General features: G+C 45.7%; 4 protein-coding genes across 4 annotated transcripts; 3 read left to right on the top strand and 1 right to left on the bottom strand.

The window, feature by feature from the left end:
* Positions 1 to 528: 528 nt before the first annotated feature.
* Positions 529 to 906, bottom strand: N7455_002088 (antibiotic biosynthesis monooxygenase family protein; the record flags this gene model as incomplete). Its single annotated transcript, XM_040951480.2, has 1 exon — positions 529 to 906. One exon carries the CDS (start codon positions 904 to 906, stop codon positions 529 to 531), a length of 378 nt encoding a protein of 125 aa, XP_040818152.2.
* Positions 907 to 2,259: 1,353 nt separating this feature from the next.
* Positions 2,260 to 4,007, top strand: N7455_002087 (asparagine--tRNA ligase SLM5; the record flags this gene model as incomplete). The annotated part of the gene is made up of 3 exons (XM_040951247.2): positions 2,260 to 2,522; positions 2,599 to 2,719; positions 2,787 to 4,007. The coding sequence occupies 3 exons, from the start codon at positions 2,260 to 2,262 to the stop codon at positions 4,005 to 4,007; spliced, it is 1,605 nt and encodes a 534-aa protein (XP_040817628.2).
* Positions 4,008 to 11,474: 7,467 nt separating this feature from the next.
* On the top strand, positions 11,475 to 12,971 carry N7455_002086 (camp independent regulatory protein; the record flags this gene model as incomplete). Its single annotated transcript, XM_040951156.2, has 1 exon — positions 11,475 to 12,971. One exon carries the CDS (start codon positions 11,475 to 11,477, stop codon positions 12,969 to 12,971), a length of 1,497 nt encoding a protein of 498 aa, XP_040818072.2.
* Positions 12,972 to 19,706: 6,735 nt separating this feature from the next.
* On the top strand, positions 19,707 to 21,642 carry N7455_002085 (Zn(II)2Cys6 transcription factor; the record flags this gene model as incomplete). The annotated part of the gene is made up of 3 exons (XM_040951544.2): positions 19,707 to 20,227; positions 20,287 to 20,375; positions 20,441 to 21,642. 3 exons carry the CDS (start codon positions 19,707 to 19,709, stop codon positions 21,640 to 21,642), a joined length of 1,812 nt encoding a protein of 603 aa, XP_040817857.2.
* Positions 21,643 to 22,203: the final 561 nt, after the last annotated feature.

Below are 22,203 nucleotides of genomic sequence, written 5' to 3'. Positions count from 1 at the left end.
AAGATCACTATAGTAGAAAGTATAACCTCCGAACTGCCTTAGCTATATTGGGCTTCTATAACCGGCCCTGTATTAATCACCTATACTAATCCATATGTCTATACTTATATAATCATTTTTCATTGTAACTAGTGGTCATTTGGCAAAGAAACTAACTCTCTACATCTATACACAATGCTAACAGAAAGCATAAAGTAAATGGTCTGGCTACTAACAAAGAGAAGAGGAGAAGGATTTATTCTCTATAAATAAACAGGACTCTAGCTAAATAGCTAAGTGAAGCACGACAAACCAGGCACCGAGGCAGGTGACTGTCTCAACAGTAAATACAAACACAGAAAGAAAAAAGAGATTTGTTTCTTTGCACAAGAACCCTCCATATCATTTCGGTGCCAAATGCCAGATGAAGGTGACGAGATGAAGGTGAAGACAGAAAGGATATCCCTCAACTAGACTAATATCCCGACCAGTTGCAACTATGCGTAGTGCTTGATTCACAGAAGGATTGACGTTTGGAATCTTGTCCGCCTAGGAAAGACAAATGCCGTCGATGTGTTGCTTGCGGTAGAGGACAATTCGACTCTCGGTTCCATCAGGGTAGTTCTTGAGCGATTCCTTGAACTCGGGAAGATCATAGTAGGCCTTCAACGCAGCGGTAGACTCCCAGGTCGCATAGTTCAGCATCATGTCACTTCCATTGACACCGCGGTGAAGTTGGGTGGAGATAAATCCTGGCTGTTTCTTTGCCATTGCGGCATCGATCTTCCACGCAGCAAAAGCTTCCTCCATCTTGCCGGCTGGAATATGGAACGTATTGACAAGCACGCAGGACCCAGCCTCCGGTTGCTCCTCCAGCTGCTTCAGCAGTGGCGTCCGGGGATTGATGTCGATAAATGTGGCGACCATGGTGATGAATGGTAAAGTTGTTGAGAGAATAGTAGAATGATTGGGAGAGTAGTAGAATGGCTGAGAGAATGGTGAATTGTATCCGATGGATTGTTGTCACAATTTATACTTGTCGCTCCTCCGTTGCACTTGTGTCATTCCGTAGGGTTCCTAGAGGCTGCAGGGTTTAGTTGCTTCTACGATATAGTTTTCTTCCCAGTATATCTGATGCTGATCATCTACAGGGTGATTGGTCCGGAGTAGACTCTACCGGTGATATGGTTGGTCTAAAAGCACGTGCCACGATGTATGAGGGAATTTGTATAGAGAGACAATCCGAGGGCTACAACATACATGAATTATAGGTTTATCTTAAATACCATTTCAAATGACGAGCAAATTTCCAAAAGAAGGAATACTTAAATCAACACAGAGACGAAAATGGCAAAAAGACGGTAGAAAAGGGAAACTCGGGACATATTTTGTTCTCGGAATCAAGGGCATATAGTTTTCTATCGATAGCCAAGAGAAGAGCATGCAAATAACTTACCACAACTTACCACTTCACTTGTTCTGGCCAATGGAGACGGGAAGAAAAGGAGAAATCCAAGACCCAAAAAACCAACTACTTGGACAGGATTGGCACCTAATGGCCCCATCGGCCTCTAGTAACCAATTGATGTTTTCCACCTTATCCTTTGCGTCGGACTTGCAAGCGTAGGGGTAAACTAACCTACGCTAAGCCAGACTTTTGATGCTATATCAGAGAACTGCGAGATGGGGTCCTCTCTACGCATTCCTTAGTATCTACTGAAAGGAGAGAGTTGAATTACGGTACGGTCATTTCCAATCTTGCTATTTGAGCCAATAATGAGGCTATACTGACGATACTCCTTGACACGGGGATGCCCGATGTCGGCTCGAAAGATAACTATGGCTGGATGCCATTCTTGGCTGTCAACGGACACGCTGTGGTCGAGATGCTTCTCGACAGGGCAGAGTCAACGTCGCAGAAGAAGACCGCGATGGTCCAACCTCATTTCAATTGTCTCGGGTTATTATAGAGGCTGAAGATCAATTATAGGTTCATGGGTATTACTTTCCAATTTATATATTTTTCTATATATATACTCGCTCCTTTACCAAAGCTTTTCACACTCTAAATAGCCCCTTAGTTAGGAAAAATCCTAGCAAAGAGCTAATAACTATCTCGTTAGTCGTTATAGTAACATCTATATTTGTTTTGTGTTAGAAAATTCAAAGACCAGTACAAGGCCGGTTAAACATGGCGAAATGCTAATCGGACCGACATCAACGCCGATAAGTTTTCTGGCACCTCCGAACTCCCCGATCGTCCAACCCACACCTCCAGCAATGCAGATATGGCGGCGAACCTTCGCCACGTCTGTGGGCAGACTTAGCCACAGCTCAATTAATTCCCGTTCTGTCGTGCGATGCGCGCAGATCCTCCAGGCCAGCAAGAACGGTGGAGCCAGCAGCTTTGAGGACCAAGAAATCAAAGTCAACGGGTTCATTCGGTCTGTACGGAAGCAGAAACGCTTTGCGTTCGCAGAAATATCTGATGGCTCGACCGTGGAGCCACTGCAGGCAATTCTGAAACCCGCGCAAGCAGCAGAGTACGTTCGACCGCGCGCGAGCTGTGATTCTCGACCTGTTTGTCAACAATGACTAATTTGAGCGCCTCTTCTCTAGTCTGTCAACCGGAACTGCGATCGAAATATCAGGCATATGGAAAGCTTGCCCACCGGGCAAAGAGCAGACTCATGAGCTCCAAACAACCGATGTCAAGGTTGTAGGCGCATCGGACCCAGAGGTGAGCCCAACAGCTTTCCCCCAACTGTCGTCAGACCTCACGCTAACCATGATATCTATGGTTGCAGACGTTTCCGATCCAGAAGAAGTACCACAGCCCCGACTTCCTGCGCCAGATTCCACACCTTCGCATTCGAACACCCTTCAATTCTCTCCTTTCGCGCTTCCGATCCGAGTGCATGTTCCAACTTGGCAATGTCTTCCACTCTCATCCGGACGGAGCTTTTACCCAAGTTCAGCCTCCCCTTATAACGTCCTCGGATTGTGAAGGCGCAGGCGAGACGTTCACGTTGGCACCACGTGGTGCTGCTACACCCACCACCGAGAACGAGCATTTCTTCCGTGCGCCAAAATACCTCACGGTATCGTCGCAACTTCACCTTGAAGCTTATGCGGCGGAGCTGGGAAACGTCTGGACATTGACACCTGTGTTCCGGGCGGAGAAGAGCGATACACCGCGCCACCTCAGCGAGTTCTACATGCTCGAAGCCGAGGTCAATTTCATGTCCGATCTTGACTCGCTTACTGGCTTAGTGGAACATTTACTACGCGATCTGACGCGTCGTCTATATAAAACTCCTGTGGGTCAAGAGATTTTGTCGGCAAAGAGGTCTGGCGAGCCGGGCCAGGATACTAGCGCCGAGGAGACGGGATCTCTTAGGCAAAGATGGACCGATCTAATGGATGGGCCAAAATGGCATCGCGTTACATACACCCAAGCAGTAGAGATGCTCCAGCGTGCTGTCACCGAAGACGGAGCATCATTTGAGCACCCCCCAACATGGAATGGAGGTCTACAACTTGAGCATGAAAAGTATATCGTCGAGATGCTCCATCAAGGACGTCCTGTCTTTGTGACGGACTACCCGAAATCCGTCAAGCCGTTCTACATGGCCCCTTCGCAGGTCACCGACGACAGCAACACGCCCGGGGAGACAGTAGCATGTTTCGACCTGCTCCTCCCCGAAGTCAGCGAAGTCGCCGGGGGTTCCCTGCGCGAGCATCGCCTACCCGATCTCATCCAGAACATGCGTGAGCACGGTCTGATCAAGCCCCGACAGATTCCCGAATCTGGTGATCCAGCTTCAGGCGAGTCGCTGTACCCTCATCTCACCCCGGACGAGGACCTGAGCCACCTCCAATGGTATGCTGACCTCAGACGCTGGGGCTCTGCTCCTCATGGAGGCTTTGGGCTCGGATTCGATCGATTCCTGGGATATTTGACTGGTGTCTCCAGCGTTCGGGATATCGTATCCTTCCCGCGATACTTCGGTCGAGCTGATTGCTGAGACTTATCCGAGGTATCATTCTGGCTAGTGTATGATAGATCTGTAATATAATATGCATGAAAACTAAATAGATAAGAGAGAAAATTGAAAACAACCCAACCTAAAGTGACATGAGCTGATCCACTGTGTAACCTAGAACTGAGCCTGGTTTTGCTCCATTGACAGTAAAGATACGAAGTACGAAGTATCAAATGGGTTATACTATGTTCCCGAACGGCGCCAGGAGTAAAGTCGCCGATAGATTGCCGAATAGAGTCAAAACAAGGGGAACGTATCCGCAGACATCCGCATAATGGAGCCTCCGTCGCAGCATATGTCCCCAATCTGACTAGCCAGAATACAACTTTCTGACCATATGAAGCCAAAAAATAAAATAAAATAAAATAAAAACAGCACTTGCAAGTAGTAACCGGCAGTGCCCGGCTCAGCTTACTTTGTATATTATTCTCCTTTGAACTCCCACACAAAATGTTATTAGGCCCCCAAGTAACATCAATCAAAATATATACTAGTTACATAACTAGGTGTCCTGTGATTAATAAAATAAGGGGAAATACAGGAGAAGCAATGACTAAAATCTCATTTTCATACTCCGTAAACCGTCGGATAATAATTAGAAGCTATGCGGAGTATCTCCGTAGAGCTTATTGACCTCGGGATTTACCCACCTTTTCTATGCCGATGTTGCCTATCTTGTTTGGTAGAAATTCTAATTTTAAATTGTGACCTCACAGAGCTCAAATAATCAGATAATCGGCCGGAAAAGAAGATGACTGGGGTTATGAGTATTTATTCTTTTTTACATTATTGAATCTGGCCCCTGTCCCACGACTCAGCCAAGTGATCATCCTAGACAACCAGCCGAAGAAGCTAGAAAGTGAAACACTGAAAATCCGAAGGAATGCTAGAGTCCAGTGCCCTTATACCAAGCACGAGAACAGGCCATCATTATGTGATATGGATGGAGACATGATGACAGCAGTCTGGCCACAGCGGCGGATCCACGTATGCTTACTCGGTAACTCCATATTTTGACAGAGATTCGTGGACAGGGCTGAACATCGAAGGAAACAGGAGTAAGACATTCGATGAACTAGAGTGCAAAATAAACAAGGTTAACAAGCACTAAGTACCGCACGGACGAAAGGAATGGGTGCTTGAGTTTAATTTGGCCGAAGGAATAAAATTAAGGCACAGATCTTGTTGCATTAGTAGAGCGCCAGGCGTAGATGATCGTTTCACGATAAGGGTAACTCGACGGAGGAGACCGGACGTTTTTGTACATGCATACATGGCTGGGGTAGTATATTGGCGTATACAACATAGTAAAAAAAATTTTATACTCCGTAACTATACGAAGCACATGTACTCCGTACGGGCATATTTTATCCCTGATTTATGCACCGGAGGTCCGGACCCCCCAAGCAAAGCCAAGCACTATAGTCTGGAAACGAGGCGTCCCACAGACCGAATGTAAAAGAATGGGGCGTCGGGGGGCACTAGCCCTTGGCGGCAGTACATCGGCCGATAATTGCTGGAAAAGTAGATACACATCAGTAACCTAATTGGGAAATAGGACAGCGAGACGGATATCAACGGGAACGGACTTCAAGGACAAACCTCGGCATCCGGCGAAGTCCAACGGAGAGAACGTGGTCCCCTGAGTGGATTTGGAGCATTTTGGCTCATTGAGTTACTTTGTCTCGGGTCTCGCTTATTTGTGCCGAGCATTCCAGTTTCAGTTTAGATTTATTCATTTTGTATTGCCACTTGTCCTTATGGATGATTATTTTGCCGAGAGGTCATGATTGTACTCCGTATAGTTAAATGGAAAAGAAAATGAAAAAAAAAAAGTTAAGAAAAAAAAGTTAATGGAAAGAAAATATCAACATTGGATTAGAATTGTACTTGGAAAGATGAGTACAGCCTCACAGCCTCATAGAATAAATAATAATGGTAACGCACAGCCTTGAATTAATATATTTGAGTTTGACAAAACGAGCACTACTTTTATGCCAATAAGGGGGCCAGGATCAGCAGGCCAAGGGGCCCCAACCTTACCAGGGTTAAGCATAAGCAAAAAGAAGTTTGGGCAGTGCGCGCCTTGTACGAGTCATGCAGTAGGGTATCCCTGCCTGACGTATCACATTGCAGATAGCCTACATACGGAGTACAGACTGAATATGTGATTTGCGATCGTAATATAATTACGCAGCAAAATCCAATTATTTTAGTATGCACGGGTAGGGTAATTGATCCGTAATTGATAATCCAGGATGATTACTACCGAGTGTGTCGAAATTACACTCCAAGGCTAAGAATATTAATATTAATATTCAAGATCAACCTTCGTATTCGGCTTCAAAAAACCCCCGAGGAAATACATAATGTATTCCGCCACATGGTCTATGTCCATGTAAGACGGGGAGGGTCAAAGCAAGTTCGAACCTTGGAAATGTCTAGGTAAAGTAAAGTAAAGTTAAGTAAAATAAAGGTACGGAATAAACGTTAACCATAAATCTGCAGCCATAGTTTCCATGGTTCACAAGGGGAAATTTGGATTTTAGGCTTCGATGACATTGCCCCCCCCTCCAGACCAGCCATGGGTCTAGCCAACTCAAGATTGGCATCCTCTTGGCATTTACAATTCTTGGGGTCTTGGCCCCAAGATTTACCCAGGTGGTTTCTTGCCATTTTGGGGTAGGCGCCAGTATTTGTCGGTGAATTGCCTTTTGTCGGGCTATGGAGTATGATCTGTTGAATATGTTAGTAAAAATAAAAAGTCAATATTACATACAAACATTGGACCAGAATGAAATGAAACCCTTTGACCCCATGTAATGAAACATAACCATAATACTATAAACGAAAACAAAATTAAATTAAATTAAATTAAAAAATACAAGTAAAGATAAAAATAAAAGTACTACTTCCAGACCTTAAACCATTCCAGCATATTCCCTATTCATCTGGACAATGGATACCTTAATTATGCTAGTGGAGATAAGCTCGTGTGACGTTTCACAAAATTAATTCTTGGCAATCTTTAATTCCAGGGTTACAACGAATGCATGACAATACTCCGTACAAGAAAACAGTTAATCGCACGTCATTTTCCATTCTGAGATGGCTTTTTTAGTGTCGGTTGCCTTGGATTATCCGATTGTCTGGTCTCTGACTGGAGGAATCTAAAAAAGCCTAAAATACCTTGGCTGACTTGGGGCTCTCGGTTATAACGTTCCAAGGTTAGGCCGCCCGTCTCGGACCATCAATCGGAGATTATTCGTGAAAGCAAATGCTGTGTAGCGGAGTTAACACCTCAGCTACGACGTATATCCCACAATCCGAAGGTAATCCGAGCCCATTAATAATAGATTAGCAGCTAACGAATACAGTTGCAGAAGGCCCACATGAACCACGGTCGGCGAAACAGTCGGTTTATCCCGCAAGGGCACTCTATCAGCAGGTGAGATATACATAGTTAGCGAGATGTGGAGCTGGATCCACTCAGAAAAAAAGGAGTCCTCGGATAATCGGATAGCCTTTGGGAGCATACGCAATCTACTCCGTACAATATTTGTTTTTCTTTGTTGGAGGTCTCTTTGATTAGAAACCTTCGTATTCGCATATTGGTGTTACTATGCTTTTAAGTGTGGATAAGCTAGGGAGCGATGTATACCCGATAAACTGGAGATGATTTTCCGCCTACGGGAAATGAGAGACAACAGACTATCCTAATGTAGCAAAACTTGCGGGATCACGGCTGTTGAGGGTGGATTCAGGCGATCTTTAGAATTAAAAAAACCTCGGTCGGGGCCTGAGCTTCTACACGAACATTGAAGCAAATCCATACATTATACGTTGTTGTATGCTTCAGGTCAGGCAATACATGTGATGACTCGTGCTGTTGGTTATGCTTGTTTTTATCGTGTTTATTGGAAGATAATCAAGGCAGAGTCAATGTTAAGGCGAAAATATAACGATTCCAGCTTCCTTTTTCGACATTGTAATAATCAGCTGCATCAGTCTGATTGGAACTTGGGCCTTGTCATTTAACCTCGATTATTCCCCAGAGCCTATCATTAACCGTTGATCCATTTTGGCTGTGGCAGCACAAGAACACAGCATAAGTGTACGGAGTACTTGTCCCCTAACCCTTATAGTTTGCATCTTAAATCATACGCACTACACTATATCTTCCATACCTTGGTCATCCAAGCCTTGTTTCTTATTCCATTGAACCTAGAACAAGGAAGCGGTGCGACCTTGCACGCTCCGTAGACCTGGTAGATGGAAGACTGGGTCAAGACGGTGATGTTCTAGTCACACAGGACGGCGCCATGTGAGACATGTAATGCAGACAATAGTTACAATGTATGTATGAAGTAGGCTGACACCATGAACAACTCGTGCCATGCTCTTTTGTTGGAATAGAAACTGGACCCCCAGCCTTCTAAACTCCAAAATCCGAATCAGGGCTGAAGCCAAGGAGACAATCAGCTGCCAAGCTTAACCAGCTCCCCCGAACCCTAATAGAGTAATCCCTGTGCAACGGGGACTTTGTTGGCGATACGCTTTCACTGGCTTGCGTTTATTCGACCCGTGCGTGACATATTAAACCAAAATAAAGTTATGGCACAAGTTCAAATGTTCATTCATGGATGACCAGAATATAAATGTGGCGGCCGTTTCCGAACGTTTCTGGTATCTTTCACGCCTTATGCGATGTACAGGGGTCCAACATTGGATCTAGAATGTGAGGCCCTACCCACCTGCAAGGCTAATTAAGTACAAGGCTACGGAGTACATATGTAACTAACTGCACGGTGAACATGAACGGCACGGAGCGCAGACTCGAACTAGCTAACCTTATTGCTGAGTCAAGGTGTCAGCGGATATGATTCAGTCGAATCATGATTTGGCCGACCGCTTGGTAGTTTACCGAATCATGTTAGTTTCAAGCCATTATTTATTGCCATCTTGAATCGAACACGAGTGGTACTAGTCAGATGCGAAGCAGTGCACTTTCTATGAATATATGGCCTGTAGTTAGTATAGCCAGGCGTCAACCCATCGGTGTATTTGCCCATAAAGATCTTGTTACGTGGCTTCCTTCGCCGTGCATCATTTTACGCGCGCAAACAATGCACGTACATACATGGGATCAACAGGCTTGAAACCTAGAGATTTCTTGTCTGGTCCACAATACTCCGTATGGAGTAAACTGCATCCATTTATCTTTCATATTTTATTTTCTTCACATTATTGCTTTAATCTGGACTAGGATTTTGTCAAGCTTTTTGGTCAGCGCAGTTAAAATCAGAATACACCGCGTCACTGGACCAAATACGAATACGAGTCACGAGGATATGGCCACAGTGGCTTCTTTTTATGGATTCTATCATTTTTAGCCTATGGGATATCGGATATCGGATATAAATTAAAATACTTGGCTAGATTCGCTAAGATCAACCTTGTTTGGATGTGACTCGTATGGGACTTTCCGCCAAGGGATAGGGTACTGGATAAAGCCACATCGGACAGGACCGCCCAAACCCTGTTTTTGCTATTATTAATCAATGGGGGGATCCTCGGTTGCATTGGGTGCTAAAGCCCGATAGTCAAGTGGGTTTGTTTCTCTTCTCTGGTAGGTTAAAATAAATAAATACTATAAACTAGGCGACACTGTTGTCTAAGAACGGCAATTATTGGAATTAAGCTTACCAAGTGTGATTGGAAGTCCGAAATGTAATACATATATGTATATATATGTTTAACGAAGTTGTGCACGATGTAGGTTTATCTGAAGGACAACCAAAGTCCCACTACAATATAGTTGATGGAGTTCCCCCCCTTTGCCAAGAATGAAAATAAATCGAAGTGGAGGAGTGGATATGACCTCTGTAAGCGAGCATAAAGTTCAGCGCCGGCCCCCTCGTGTTGGATTAAGCTTAAGAGTTCCGCACTAACCTTTTTTTGCGACCAGAGCGCCACTTTTCTGACACAGACCATTTTATGTGTAAACCTTTTTTTTTTGGCATGTACGTTGTATTTATTTTTTTATTTCTGCATTATTACCATACAGAGTACGGAATACATTGTACTCTATCTATTATTAATGTTGATCCTTTATTCTATCCTTTATCTTTATCCATTTTAGTTTAATCTATCAGGAATGGGGCCTTTGAAGGGGGCCAAATTAACCTTACTGCCTTCCAAGGTTTTCCAAACCCCGTAAAGCCGAGCCAAGAATTGCCATGGAATTAAGTCAAACCAAAAAAAAAAATAAAACAAAAAAAAAAAGAAAAGCTGTTTCACTCCCCGTAACAGGAGAATAAATATAAATTCCAATTCTATAGTAATTAGGTCTGTCGACTCACTTTAAATATCAATGACGTGATTATATAATTATACTTTTAGCACCCGTGGACATGTACGTTTACATTTACACATAAATTACCTAGGCTACACAATATTGAAGCCTTTGTACGGAGTACATACTCCGTATGGCCGTGCCACTTCAGCCCCATGTCGAGACTCATCTCCTTTTCCAAGGTTCCCATGCATAAATAGTTTATATTTCAAAGAGATTCATTATTCCCATGTGTACGGGGTATTACCGAATCTAAGATAAACTAAATACGCCAAATAAATTAAAAAATAAAGTAATTAGAGTAAAATAAATTAATAATTCTTCTCTCCATCCTTGGAAACTCGGCGTTTAACAAGTTCCGTTCGATCTTTTCGCTTGGATCGCTTGGCCCGCTCTTCTTCTCTCCGCTTCCCTTATTTAACCTTCTTTTTTATGATTTCTTCATTGTTTCTTATAAAGCTTTGGGGCCATTTAGTTGAAAGATTTCTCCCTTTCTTTTTTTTCTCCTTTTCTTTTTCCCTTTCTTCTTCCAGCTTCCAGCTTTCCCTTTTCTCTCTCACTCTTTTATTTCAAAAGAGTTCCCGAGACAAGAACAGCTCAACCATTCCATGAAATACCTTGTGGAGTCATAAAGTAGGTCCCCCACTATCTCTGTCTCTTTGTGTCTTTTCAGCCTTGGCTCTCTCCCTTGTCTGTTCGGCATTCCTACGCCTTCAAGCCCACTTGCTCCACATCAGTCTCTGCAGTTCTCTTTTGATCTTCCATTTTGGGACAAAGTCTTGAATCAGATTTTCTAAAAAAAAAAAAAAAAGACTTGGTCTAACCGTCTTGGGTGACGTAAAAGCTCGGCCTTTACCCACCCACGCCGGTCTACAGGCTACCCCATACTGACTCGGATCCTGGTTCCTTTTATATTTGGACCTGAACCCTATATTCTTCCTCTCCACTTCTGCCTCTTTTCTTTTCCCTTAGATCTAACTTATCCCTCTTTCAGACACCTTTCGTACTCCCTCTACCCTTAAAAAACCCTTCTATCCTTCAACCTGGCAATCAGACCAAATCAACCGGGGTCGTCGGTTGACTCGAGAGCTTGGATGGAGACGTATTACGGGCACGTTCGCACACCTGCGGACGCTATCATTCTTTTCGAGGCTTGCCGCATTGGCCTTCTACCTCGCGTGCAAAGACGATTATCAGAGAAAGAGCGACAATCGATACGTTCCGGTTCGGTCTTTGTATGGGATGAACGAGAAGCCGGTATGCGGCGATGGACCGACGGGAAGTCATGGAGTGCCAGCCGTGTATCTGGTAGCTTTTTGACTTATCGCGAAATGGAAGGCAAGCGCGGAGGTGGCAGTGTCTCTCAGGGCTCTGCGTCCCGAGGAGGCAAGACACCTGAGAGTCGGGGAAGTGACGATGAGCGCGCCGATGGAACAGACGAGGGACCAGATGGATATCGTTACAAACCAGATGGTTTGATGAAGCAGTCTTTCAGTATCACGACATCCAACGGTCAACACTTGCATCTGATCAGCTACTATTCACGATCCCACCCTTCTGCCGCCAACCTACAACAACCCACTTCGGATCCTGCGCTGCGTCATGTTCGACCCCAAAAAGGTCTCTACCCCGAGTCGACAGTTAATGATCAACAAAATCTCCCTGTCGTTACCCGTGGACCTATGGCTGGCGCTGCTTACCCCATTACTCCTCATCCCCTCGGCGCATACCCACGCGTCACTCATACACAACCATACCCGCCTGCCTATGCTTGGCCGCCTACCCCTCTAGCCACACCACCGACCGTCTCGGTTCAATATGGCCCTGGTCCTTCATATCTCCCCCCGGTAGGTGCCAACGGACATCCTCATTATGGCCCGCCACATCATCAGCCTCCACCTCATCAACATGGCGGTGGACTCCCACCACCTCCACACGGCATGACAGGCCCATATGATCGTCCACCTCATATGGAATCAACATTACCTCCAGCTGGACCGCCGCAACAACAACAACAACAACAACAACAACAGCAACAACCAGGCTACATGAACCGGTCGCCGCGGTCGATACACGACCATGCTCAGGCCCATGCCCACGCACACGCCCAAGCTCAGGCTCACGCTCACCAGGCTCAGGCTCAAGCTCAAGCTCACGCCCACGCCCACGCTCAAGAGCAACGCACCCCACCGGTCTACGGACATGCGCTAGTTGATCCTCGCATGGCATCGCCGCGCGTACCAATCCAGTCGCTGGGGCAGTCAAATGGACATGCGCACAGTCCTCACCTAGTGAAGCAAGAGCATCCTGCCGCCTTGCCCTCTCTCAACCCTATCGCCGCGTCACCGAAGTCTTCCGATCCTTCGGGCAATGGAAATGCAGTTCCCGGCATCAACTCATTAATGAACGGTGCAGCGCTGGCCCCTCTTTCCTCAACTGCCTCTCCCGGTGGCCCTGCACAGAGCTCAAACGGAACCTCCGCACAGGGCTCTTTCGCCGAGGGGCCACGGGATATCCCCAATGAGAAGATCGGATTCGGAGGCGAGGACACAAGGGCGCTTCGCCAGCTGGACCGCGCCTTCATTGCATGAAGCATTTGACCAAGCGGTTATTTGATGCATTCACTCAACCGATGAAAACAGAAAGAAAAAAAAAATACATCTCACACCCGAGCCCGTTCACATGGTTGATGCCCAGCTTAACCTCACGCTTTTTCTTCATGTCCATGTTTCTTTACTTGCTGTGGCTCCGGGGGAGTCGTGCTGTTTCAGTGATATCCTTTGTTTTAAATTTGTATTTGTCATTATTAGCATCTTGCATGGGTCGGGGTAATTCGATTTCTTGTTTTTATTTTTCATGTGGTAGGGTCGTGGCTACGGTTCAATGGAACCTTTTGCATTGGGATCGGTCTACACGGTTGGGATACGGCTTTTATTTTTTAAATGGGCTACTTGTGTCTTGTCAATTGACTTGCTTCTATCCTATGAGAATTGTATTGTGCTCTTCGTATAATTAGATGCATTGCTGTGTAGAAAAAATGTCGCAGGCACCTTAGAACTGTCTTGGAATGCGTCGCCAGTACGGAGTACTCTCATTCATTTCGCGTCACATGCCCTTATGTATATACGTAGCGGAGCTCTGCATACTGGCTTTTCTTGCGGGTACGCGTGAAGGATCATCAAGGCTTGATAACTTCAGCCTCAGGCTATGTCGCTTTAGCCTTGACTCTTCCAACTCCCACTATCCAGGGCTAATACCTAGAACCTCACCTCTTCCAGGCGTACCTGGGCAATGGGAATAAGAAAGCGATACCCAAAACCAGTAATTGTGATGTCGACCCGGTGGATATGGGTATTGTAATTTGTTGATCAAGGTGTCCGTCGCAAGCGAGGTGTGATGATGACTCCGATATTTCCGACCCCTGGTCAATCTTACGAATGGCTGTCTCGCTTCATGGATCATGCTGCTTATGTGTTTGAATCGTTGTATTAACCACGAAAGATTTATCAAAGAAAGATTTGTTTGGATCCTACCGCAGTCTCTTACGTCGCTGGTTATTCCCGAACCAACCTCGTGATCTGGGATATTCTTCGTGGGAACAAGGATTGTCATCTTCGACGAAATTCTATTGGCCGTTAGTTCGACTTTGTTGGGAGATTCTATTGAAAGTCAGATATTCTTGCAGATCTCCCATGTCGTACACCGGAAGAAACTCGTAGGGCGTTCATCCTGCGCGAGGTATATAACACTAGCCTCAAACTAACCCAAATGGAATCGTTGAGAGCTTTCCTCCAGAGCCTTCCCCGGGCCCGGTATGTGCACATTGGTCATGCAAAGTCAGCTTTGCCGAACACCCGACTATCTCATGAACACCTTAGTGCCGAGGAAATATGAATTTCTGATGTGTCAATTCGATGGTACGAATCCTTCGAAAGAGTCTGCAGTGCAAAACTCAATTCCGCAGGACTAGAATTTGCTTAAAGTTCGGTTTAACACAACATGTTTTATTTTAGGGTGTCTACGGAGTACTTTTAGGAGACATGTGAGGGTTAAGTCAAGCTCATCAAACTAGGCAAGGCATATATATATGTTCACAATGCAACAGAAGATCCCTGGGTATCATGGTAGATCAACACCGGAAAAGGCTCCCTAGTGATCGTCGAGTATACCCTTGTCCAATTTAAACCGGTTGGGCATTGAACGGTGTATCCAGGCTACGTTCTCCGTTGAACTAGTGAAGTATGTGCATGACCCGTCGGTCCATCGCTGCAATACTAGGCGTCACCATCGAATTAGAATCAATTGAAATATCTGCTTGGTAAATGAATTCCGTGCTCCTTTTACTTAAGGGTTTAATTCTCTGATAGCATTACTCATGTGTTCTGGACTAACAAGTATCGGATCAGCATCCGCAATATGTCTGGTTCTAGAAATTTTCTAGATATTCGCTTGGTGAATGGAGGTTTATTCCACCTCGGTTCTGTTTCAGCTATGGTTCCCAAACGGAAGTGATTTTTTGGTTGATAATGGCATTGTCTAGTGTTAGATCATAGTGTGCGGTATGTGACTATGGGAATGATAGTCAATCACTGCGCTTGGGTTCATTTCGAAACAGAGACCGAGTCAAAAACAGGATAATTCTGGATTTCATGCTTATTTTGGGCCACCAACAAAGCATGCATCGTTTCAGTTTCCGGGTACAAGGCTACACTTAAAGTAATGTATCAAAGGTAACTTTGAGAAAATGGAGAAATAGGTGACCTGGTTCACAGAAGAACTAACTAATATAATTTTCTGCCCGTCTGCTCGACTACGACTACGTGATCGTGAAGGAAAAGCCGAAGAAGGATGACGACCTCATACTATTCCTTGCAACATAGAAAAACTGACGTTCAAAATATTTTGCCGTCTATTAGAATGGAGCATACCGAGAGAGCCAAGGTCGGTTTTTAGTCAGAACTAATATGAGAAGCTCGAAAACTGTGGAATAGTTCGGCCCTTGCATAAATTTGAAGAGTATTTCAGAGGACTCATATTGCAAGATGGCTCTGCACAGTCCTGGTAAGCCCGCAAGAAGTTATTCCAGCGACCAACCATATAAAACAAGTACATCCAACAATTATATATTCATTCATTCCAAGATCTCTGAAATCATGAACTTCCGGGATACCTGATTCTATGGAATTTGGTATATTTTGTCAAGGTAGTGTAGACACTATGTCAAGTTCTATAAACCATTAGTCAGTCTGAGCTTCGTATGTCCTGCTACCAAGGAAATGCTTCTCACTGACTGAGAGATCTATCAGAATGCGGCCTAGAGGGTGGATTGTGTGGCTCGTTCAACACACTGAGAGAACATGTCCCGACTGCGACTGGATTTCGTGTGCCTTGAAGAAACAGTAGTCTAGGTGCCTTGAATGTTATTTTCGTGCACCCTAAGATCAATGTAAGCCTATTCCTCTCATCTGGTATGATTGTATACCGCAAGAATATACGAGACAATCTCCTCTATAGAATGAAAACTTCTAACGACGACACCCTGAGTGACGTAAAGAAGAACAGTAGTGCCACTCCTTGGGCTGCTAGGTTGGGCAGATATATGGACAATTTGAGGTTCTGAGACCACCCCAGAGCAGACGGGGATATGTCTCATGAACATCAAGCAACAAGACTTCCCACTTGTCACTCTCGGCACAGGGGATGGATAGATTCCGCGCAGACCATGACAATATCTCCGAGATCTGCATTGTTTCAAGAATTGGCAAACACAGAGTGAGTGTAGCCAATTAAGCGAAAGAAATTGGTCAGCCCTATGTCCGGAATTCGATGACCGAATACATTGAGATGTGAAGTTTTCTCAACTCTCACGATAGAAATAAGCGAAATAAGCTGGGCCTTGATTGGTCTTCTTTTAGAAGGTTCGGGCGGATCTGAGAAGAAAGAGGAACCTCATGAATATCACTCTCCCGAGATTGTTTTATCCACAATCCACCACTGATCTGGATGTCGATCACATACGTGTTAGCCCGTGTCATATGAGAACCAAGCCCATCCATCGCTTGTCTCGGCAGAGGGGATACCTTTGATTTTTCTTACCTAAGTTGAACGGGGCTATATCCAGGTAATCTCCTAATTCAGTGGGTATGAGAAGGTCAAGCAAGCATAGAGGGATCGTGATGTAGTTGCCTAGGTAGTATTGGCGGCCTGGTTTGTCAGGCTGAGTTGCCCGAGTTTTGCTCGACCAGCTACTCCGTACAGTATAGTATGTAGCTGAGTCTTTCCTATTTCGCATACTCCATACCGTGCGTCATAGTTATTATCTCGAAAGAGACATGTTTCAGATTTCGATAGTTCCCCACTAAATCCCAAACACAGCCCGAGAATAAAAAGAGCTCGTGACCAACGCCGACGAAATTCCGATTGTTTCTAGTGGGGGGCAGTTGGGGCTGAAAGAGACCGAACAGAGCCGACATCAAGTGGAGCGAAACAGAGGTCAATTTTTTCCCCGTCGGTTATACAAAGTATGTTGGGAAACCTTCAACTGCTTATTCCGGATAGTTTAATTGGAGAGATGGGTTGGACGAGTTGAATGGAGCCTATGTGCATCCAATAGGAAGGTGGAATCCGCAGAACTTTTTTTTTTCGATGATCTGACTAGTGTCCTGCGCAAGGCTGCGGCAATTCATTCGATTGTATTTGATTGGTATATTCAGCATCATCAGGACCAGGAGTGGTCGTGCAGCAGTTCCGGTGGTGCCTGGCGGGACTTCCCTCATGCGGCGAACACCGGTTAAACAATTTCTCCTCGTGTCCACATCCACTGTTGGCGTGCAAGCCTTCGGAGAACGCCCGAGGTTGAGTGGGGGTAACCTGATTAGGCCATAGCTTCACTCCACATATGTACGGGGGGGAGGGGGTCAAAGATCAAGAGAAAAGAGAAGAGAGAGACCGAGCGAGAGAGAAAAGTACGGAAAGAAGATGGTCCAGACCTCAGCCTCGGCTTAGTTGCCATATTGGTTTTACGCCCTGGATAGTCATACGGCCCTGTCCTAATTATCCGAACCTGGAAGCTTTTTGGTTGCTTCGTACTCTCCCCTCCTCAAAGGTACCCCGTACGTACTCCGTACATATAGCTCATTGTCTCATACCCCTTACTCCTTACCAGGAACGAGGTCAGTTATACAAATTGAAAGCAAAGAACTCCTTTTTGTCTTATACGGCCCCACTGGCCCCAGGGGCGGGAACAACCGTTGACCCGCCCTGAACCTTGGAAGCGAATACTTTATTGTATAAACCGTATAGAGAAAGAAAGGGAAAGAAAGAGAAACAATAGTGCCCCGTACGGAGTACGGAGCAAGGACAAGGGTATTGCGACAAAAAGAAAAGGGACTTCGCGTTCTCCATATTTCTACGCTAGATCGTCCATGTACATTGCCTGACTCGTTAGCGCCACATGCCCCGTCATCGAGCCATTGGCCCATGTTGTTGGTTCCACCCCGTCAGATCAATGGACTTGCATAGTCGATCTCATTGAGCATTAGAAAATTGAAAACCAAAAAAGAATAAAATTTAATGTACTCACATAGCTAGCCTAACCCTAGTGCATAAACTCCATATGAAACTCCCACACATTGGAAGCGACTCGTACCAAGACACTAAACTAGCAGGGACATGAAAATCATTTAACTCTCTGCCGCGTCTCAGGTGATGGGTCAAAATGGTTAAAAGGGTAGGGGGAAAAAAAAAGAGGGCCACAACATTAGCCCGTTATTAACTCCAACCGAGTGTGTTTCCTTGTTAGTCTCCCGGCAGATCCACGGGGGCCTTGCGCAGTCTGTACTTTTGGTGACCCTCGCCACATTCCACCCCTTTGGGCTGTCACAGGTCACAGAAAGTGAAGACACGATGAAAAATGACAGTAACCACAAATAGTAACAAAGGAGTGAATGAAGGAAATTGATGGATCCTCCACAGAACATTTCCTATATTCTATAGGCGGAATGATGGGTTACGTATTCCGATCCTTGTCAATTCCCTGCAGCGGATGTCCGTGCTGGTCGCACTCAGAAGATCTGGCCCACTCTTTACCCCAGATTTGTTGGCGTTGCACAAAGGGGGAATAATAAACGAAAATAGATGAAAATTTCAACCCGGTCGGGGATCGGAGGGGGCGCTTAGACCCGAAAGATGGGAATTGTCCAGAATAGATGATCTCCCCATCAGTTTCACCGGGGTCAGCGCGCTTCTCTCCAAAAAAAAAAAAGCAAAGAAGGGAAAAAAGGAAAGAAAGCTTCGATAGAGCGGGGAGTGGCTTATACACCAGCTGAATGGTTCATGAGAAAGTAATATCACCAACTAATTTCTATTAGTACACATCATTCTACCTAAACCTTCCGCGGACCAGGCATGATCACATCCGGGGTTATTTGTCTTGGCTTCAAGCCAACGGATCAAGGGGGAATGTCTTACAGATTTTACATCTGGAGTACATATGGGACTCGTGACGAATCACCCACGTTATTTTAGTAAGGTCATATGTACGGAGTACGGAGTACTCCGTAAACTACTAGACTACGCAAGACACTAGGAGCTTTGGTCCAAAATCATATTGAGGACTTGATGGATATGGGTTAGAGGCCGATCCTAAGGCAACGGGTCATTTCCTAGAAGAAAAAAATTCTAACCAAAATTTGAAATGAAAAAAAAAGGCCCAAAAAGCAAATAAAACGCAAAACCCCATAATGATGCCCTGGTCAATTTGCTTTTTTTTGGGGGCTTCTTCACTGCAAATCAGGGCATCAGATCCAACATGCTTGGCAGCCTCCCCCGCATAGAAAGTTTATAAGGGAAAAAGAAATACGTAGTACGGAGTAGGTAGAATTTATAGAACATTTATTAAATATATTTATGTATTTTTATTTATTTATTTTATTTTTTAATGACTTGAATAATTAACTTAATTATAATTTTAGGCTAATGCGTTCATAGCTAGAAACTAAGGTAGTCTGTGTTTTAATTACGCATTAGATTCACCCAAGCCTTTATACCCTACCCTAAGTACCTAGTAGGCTGCTCTCATTGTATATATTAATGTCCTTAATATCCTTCAGATTGGACTAGTTTTTTTTCCGCCTCTTTGCTCAGCTACTATTTTGAATTTCCTTACGGAAAAAGTGTATTCTCTGATCACACGCACTGTGGCGGACCAAGCACATTTTCCCGTACTTTTAGTACCTCCCCCTCCATTTATACCCGACAGCCCGCCTTCCCCCCTCTCGTCAGCAGAGAGTGCATCTGGGCTCTTATCGGATGCCCTTTCTTCTTCAATGTTGTCCATGCATACCTCATATTTTACCCATCCGGATTTGAATGACTCTGACATTCAAGAGAGGGAGAGTCACCGATCGGATATTCCCATACCTTCATTAAGTATTCGGGGCTCCGTCATCCGAGGCAGCACATCCAGCGCCAGCACCGGTGTTAGCACCGATGATGCTTCAGTCGATTCACTGGATTGGAATGGCGAGAAATCGCCGTCGGTCGACCAAGAGTACCAAGACTATGAACAGGTGAAGGGATATTCGCATTTCGATACCACGCAATTGGGTGATATTATGGAGATGCCTAAAGTGGAAGAACTGGAAGAACTCGACGATGACTTGTTGAGTATCAAACAGGCGGATGTGGAGTCGGGCGCTCCCGCTCCTGTTCCACGGAAACGTGGACGCCCACGCAAACATCCGCTGCCAGCTCCCGGAGGTCAGGCCAAGATCACTAAAGGTCGTTCCAAGACTGGTTGTATAACCTGTCGGAGGAGAAAGAAGAAGTGTGATGAGACGAAGCCTTCGTGAGTTATTGTGTTGCGACTACTGAGTTGTTTTTTTTTTGGGGTCTAACAGGGGATAGTTGTCAAAACTGCCAGAAGAATGCAGTCGTTTGCGAAGGCTACCCACTCAAGGAGATTTGGAAGAGTGGAAGACAGAGAATGGCTGATGGTAGGTGCATTCTACATTTTGATTTTGACTGTTCCTGATGCGCTAACTTCGTTTTTTTCCTGCAGCTCGATCCCAGTCTCTTACAGCCATCCCGCGCAGTTTACCCCTCCTCATCGACGGCATCGAAACGGATGTCGACCGTCGCTTTTTGGACCATTTTGTGTACGGTTTCAGTCGCGTGCTGACACTCATCAACGATGATTCAAATCCCTTTAAGGAGATTCTTCTGCCGATGGCGACACAACACAGGGGGCTGATGCACTCGCTAATGTGCTTGTCCGGATCGCATCTCTCAGGTTTGGATCCCGAACCAAAGCTGAGAGAGCGAAAGTACTTTCATTTCCATCACGCTATCCAAGATCTGAAAGATAATATCAATGCGTCATCATCAGCCGCCAAGAGCCCCGACGAGGATGATCGGTTGTTAGTCGAGGACCCGATCATCGCATCCACCATCGCCCTCAGCTTGAACACCATCTGCGAAGGTGAAACAAACGGCGAATACCGACCGCACATGGATGCCGCCCGGTATCTGTTGCTGTCACAACAGCCACGGAATGAAAAATTCCGCCAGTTCATCGTCGAGTTCTTCCAGTACCACGACGTCTCAAACTCCCTCACCTCGCTTGACCGCCGTCCCAATCTCTTGCACAACGACCTGCACATGCCCAATTGTGTACCCGGCGTGTCAGCGGGGATGTTCCTCGGCGTGTTCGATGGTCTCTTCAACTACATCTCGCAGATAACCCAGCTCCGCGACCGTATCCGCGAACGCTTCAACGAGGGCTATGAGCCAGCAGTGGACTACCAGACACTAAGCGAAGCAGTCTCGGTTGATATGGCCATCCGCACTTGGGAGACCTCGCACGAGCCCGACACACCGAACTGGTGTCTAGCCCAGCTATACCGCCAGTCAACCTGGGTATACCTGTACCGGACGATCCGGCCCTCGCGACCGAGCGATAAAATCGCACAGGTCGTCAACGATGGGCTGGACTACCTGGACCAGCTGCCACAGGATGCATCCGCTTTTAGTATCGTGCTGATGCCACTGTTCCTGCTGGGTTGTTCTGCGTTCTTGGCCGAGCAGCGCCAACGCATCACGCAGGGCTTCGAGAATCTCAAGTCCTACTCTAACCTGCGAAACATCGAGCCTGCTTTCAAGGTTGTTACGCGGGTTTGGGAGATTATGGATACCCGGATCCAGGATAGTTGGGACTGGGAAAAGATCATACGTGATATGAATATGGATTTCTTGATTACTTGAATCGTCCTCCCCCATATCCTGCCTTCTTCTCTTCCGGCTCCCCCCCTTCTTTTACCCTTCTGATACCCTGTGATTTTCTATTTACTTTACCTGATTTATTTCCTTGCTCTCTCCTTGTTGATTATTCCCGTCGGGGAAAGGGGATTCTCCCTTTGTCCCACACCGGGACACGATGATCACCCCTCAGACGAGGCTGTACTATGTGGCGTTTTGATTTGATTGTTACTGTGACTGTGGTGATGATGATGCATATGTATTTGCATCTCGGAGGCCGGGGGTACTATTATTACGTTTGCGTTGGTGTTTTTCTTTTTTTCTTTTTCAGTTTGCGAGCATCGGTGCGTCGCGGACTCCCAATGTCAAAGACATATTATTCCCTGGCTGCATTGCATGGCCCGATATAGGCGCCAAGCCGTTCCTTCCAAAAAGGCTCCCTATCCAAAAAAAAAAGGTCGAGTTGGTGTTATTTATGTGGATGAGTGATGTCGCGAGGTTGGATGATCTCATGAGTTGATGGAGGCGTTCTTGTGCTTGGAGGAATGTGGCCAGGCCTGGTCTGGT

This window comes from Penicillium solitum, assembly GCF_028829755.1.
Source record: "Penicillium solitum strain IBT 25940 chromosome Unknown utg000001l_segment0_segment0, whole genome shotgun sequence".
Classification (NCBI taxonomy): Eukaryota; Fungi; Ascomycota; class Eurotiomycetes; order Eurotiales; family Aspergillaceae; genus Penicillium; species Penicillium solitum.
Note: the sequence above shows the minus strand (reverse complement) of the source record. Positions and strands in the feature narration are given on the sequence as shown.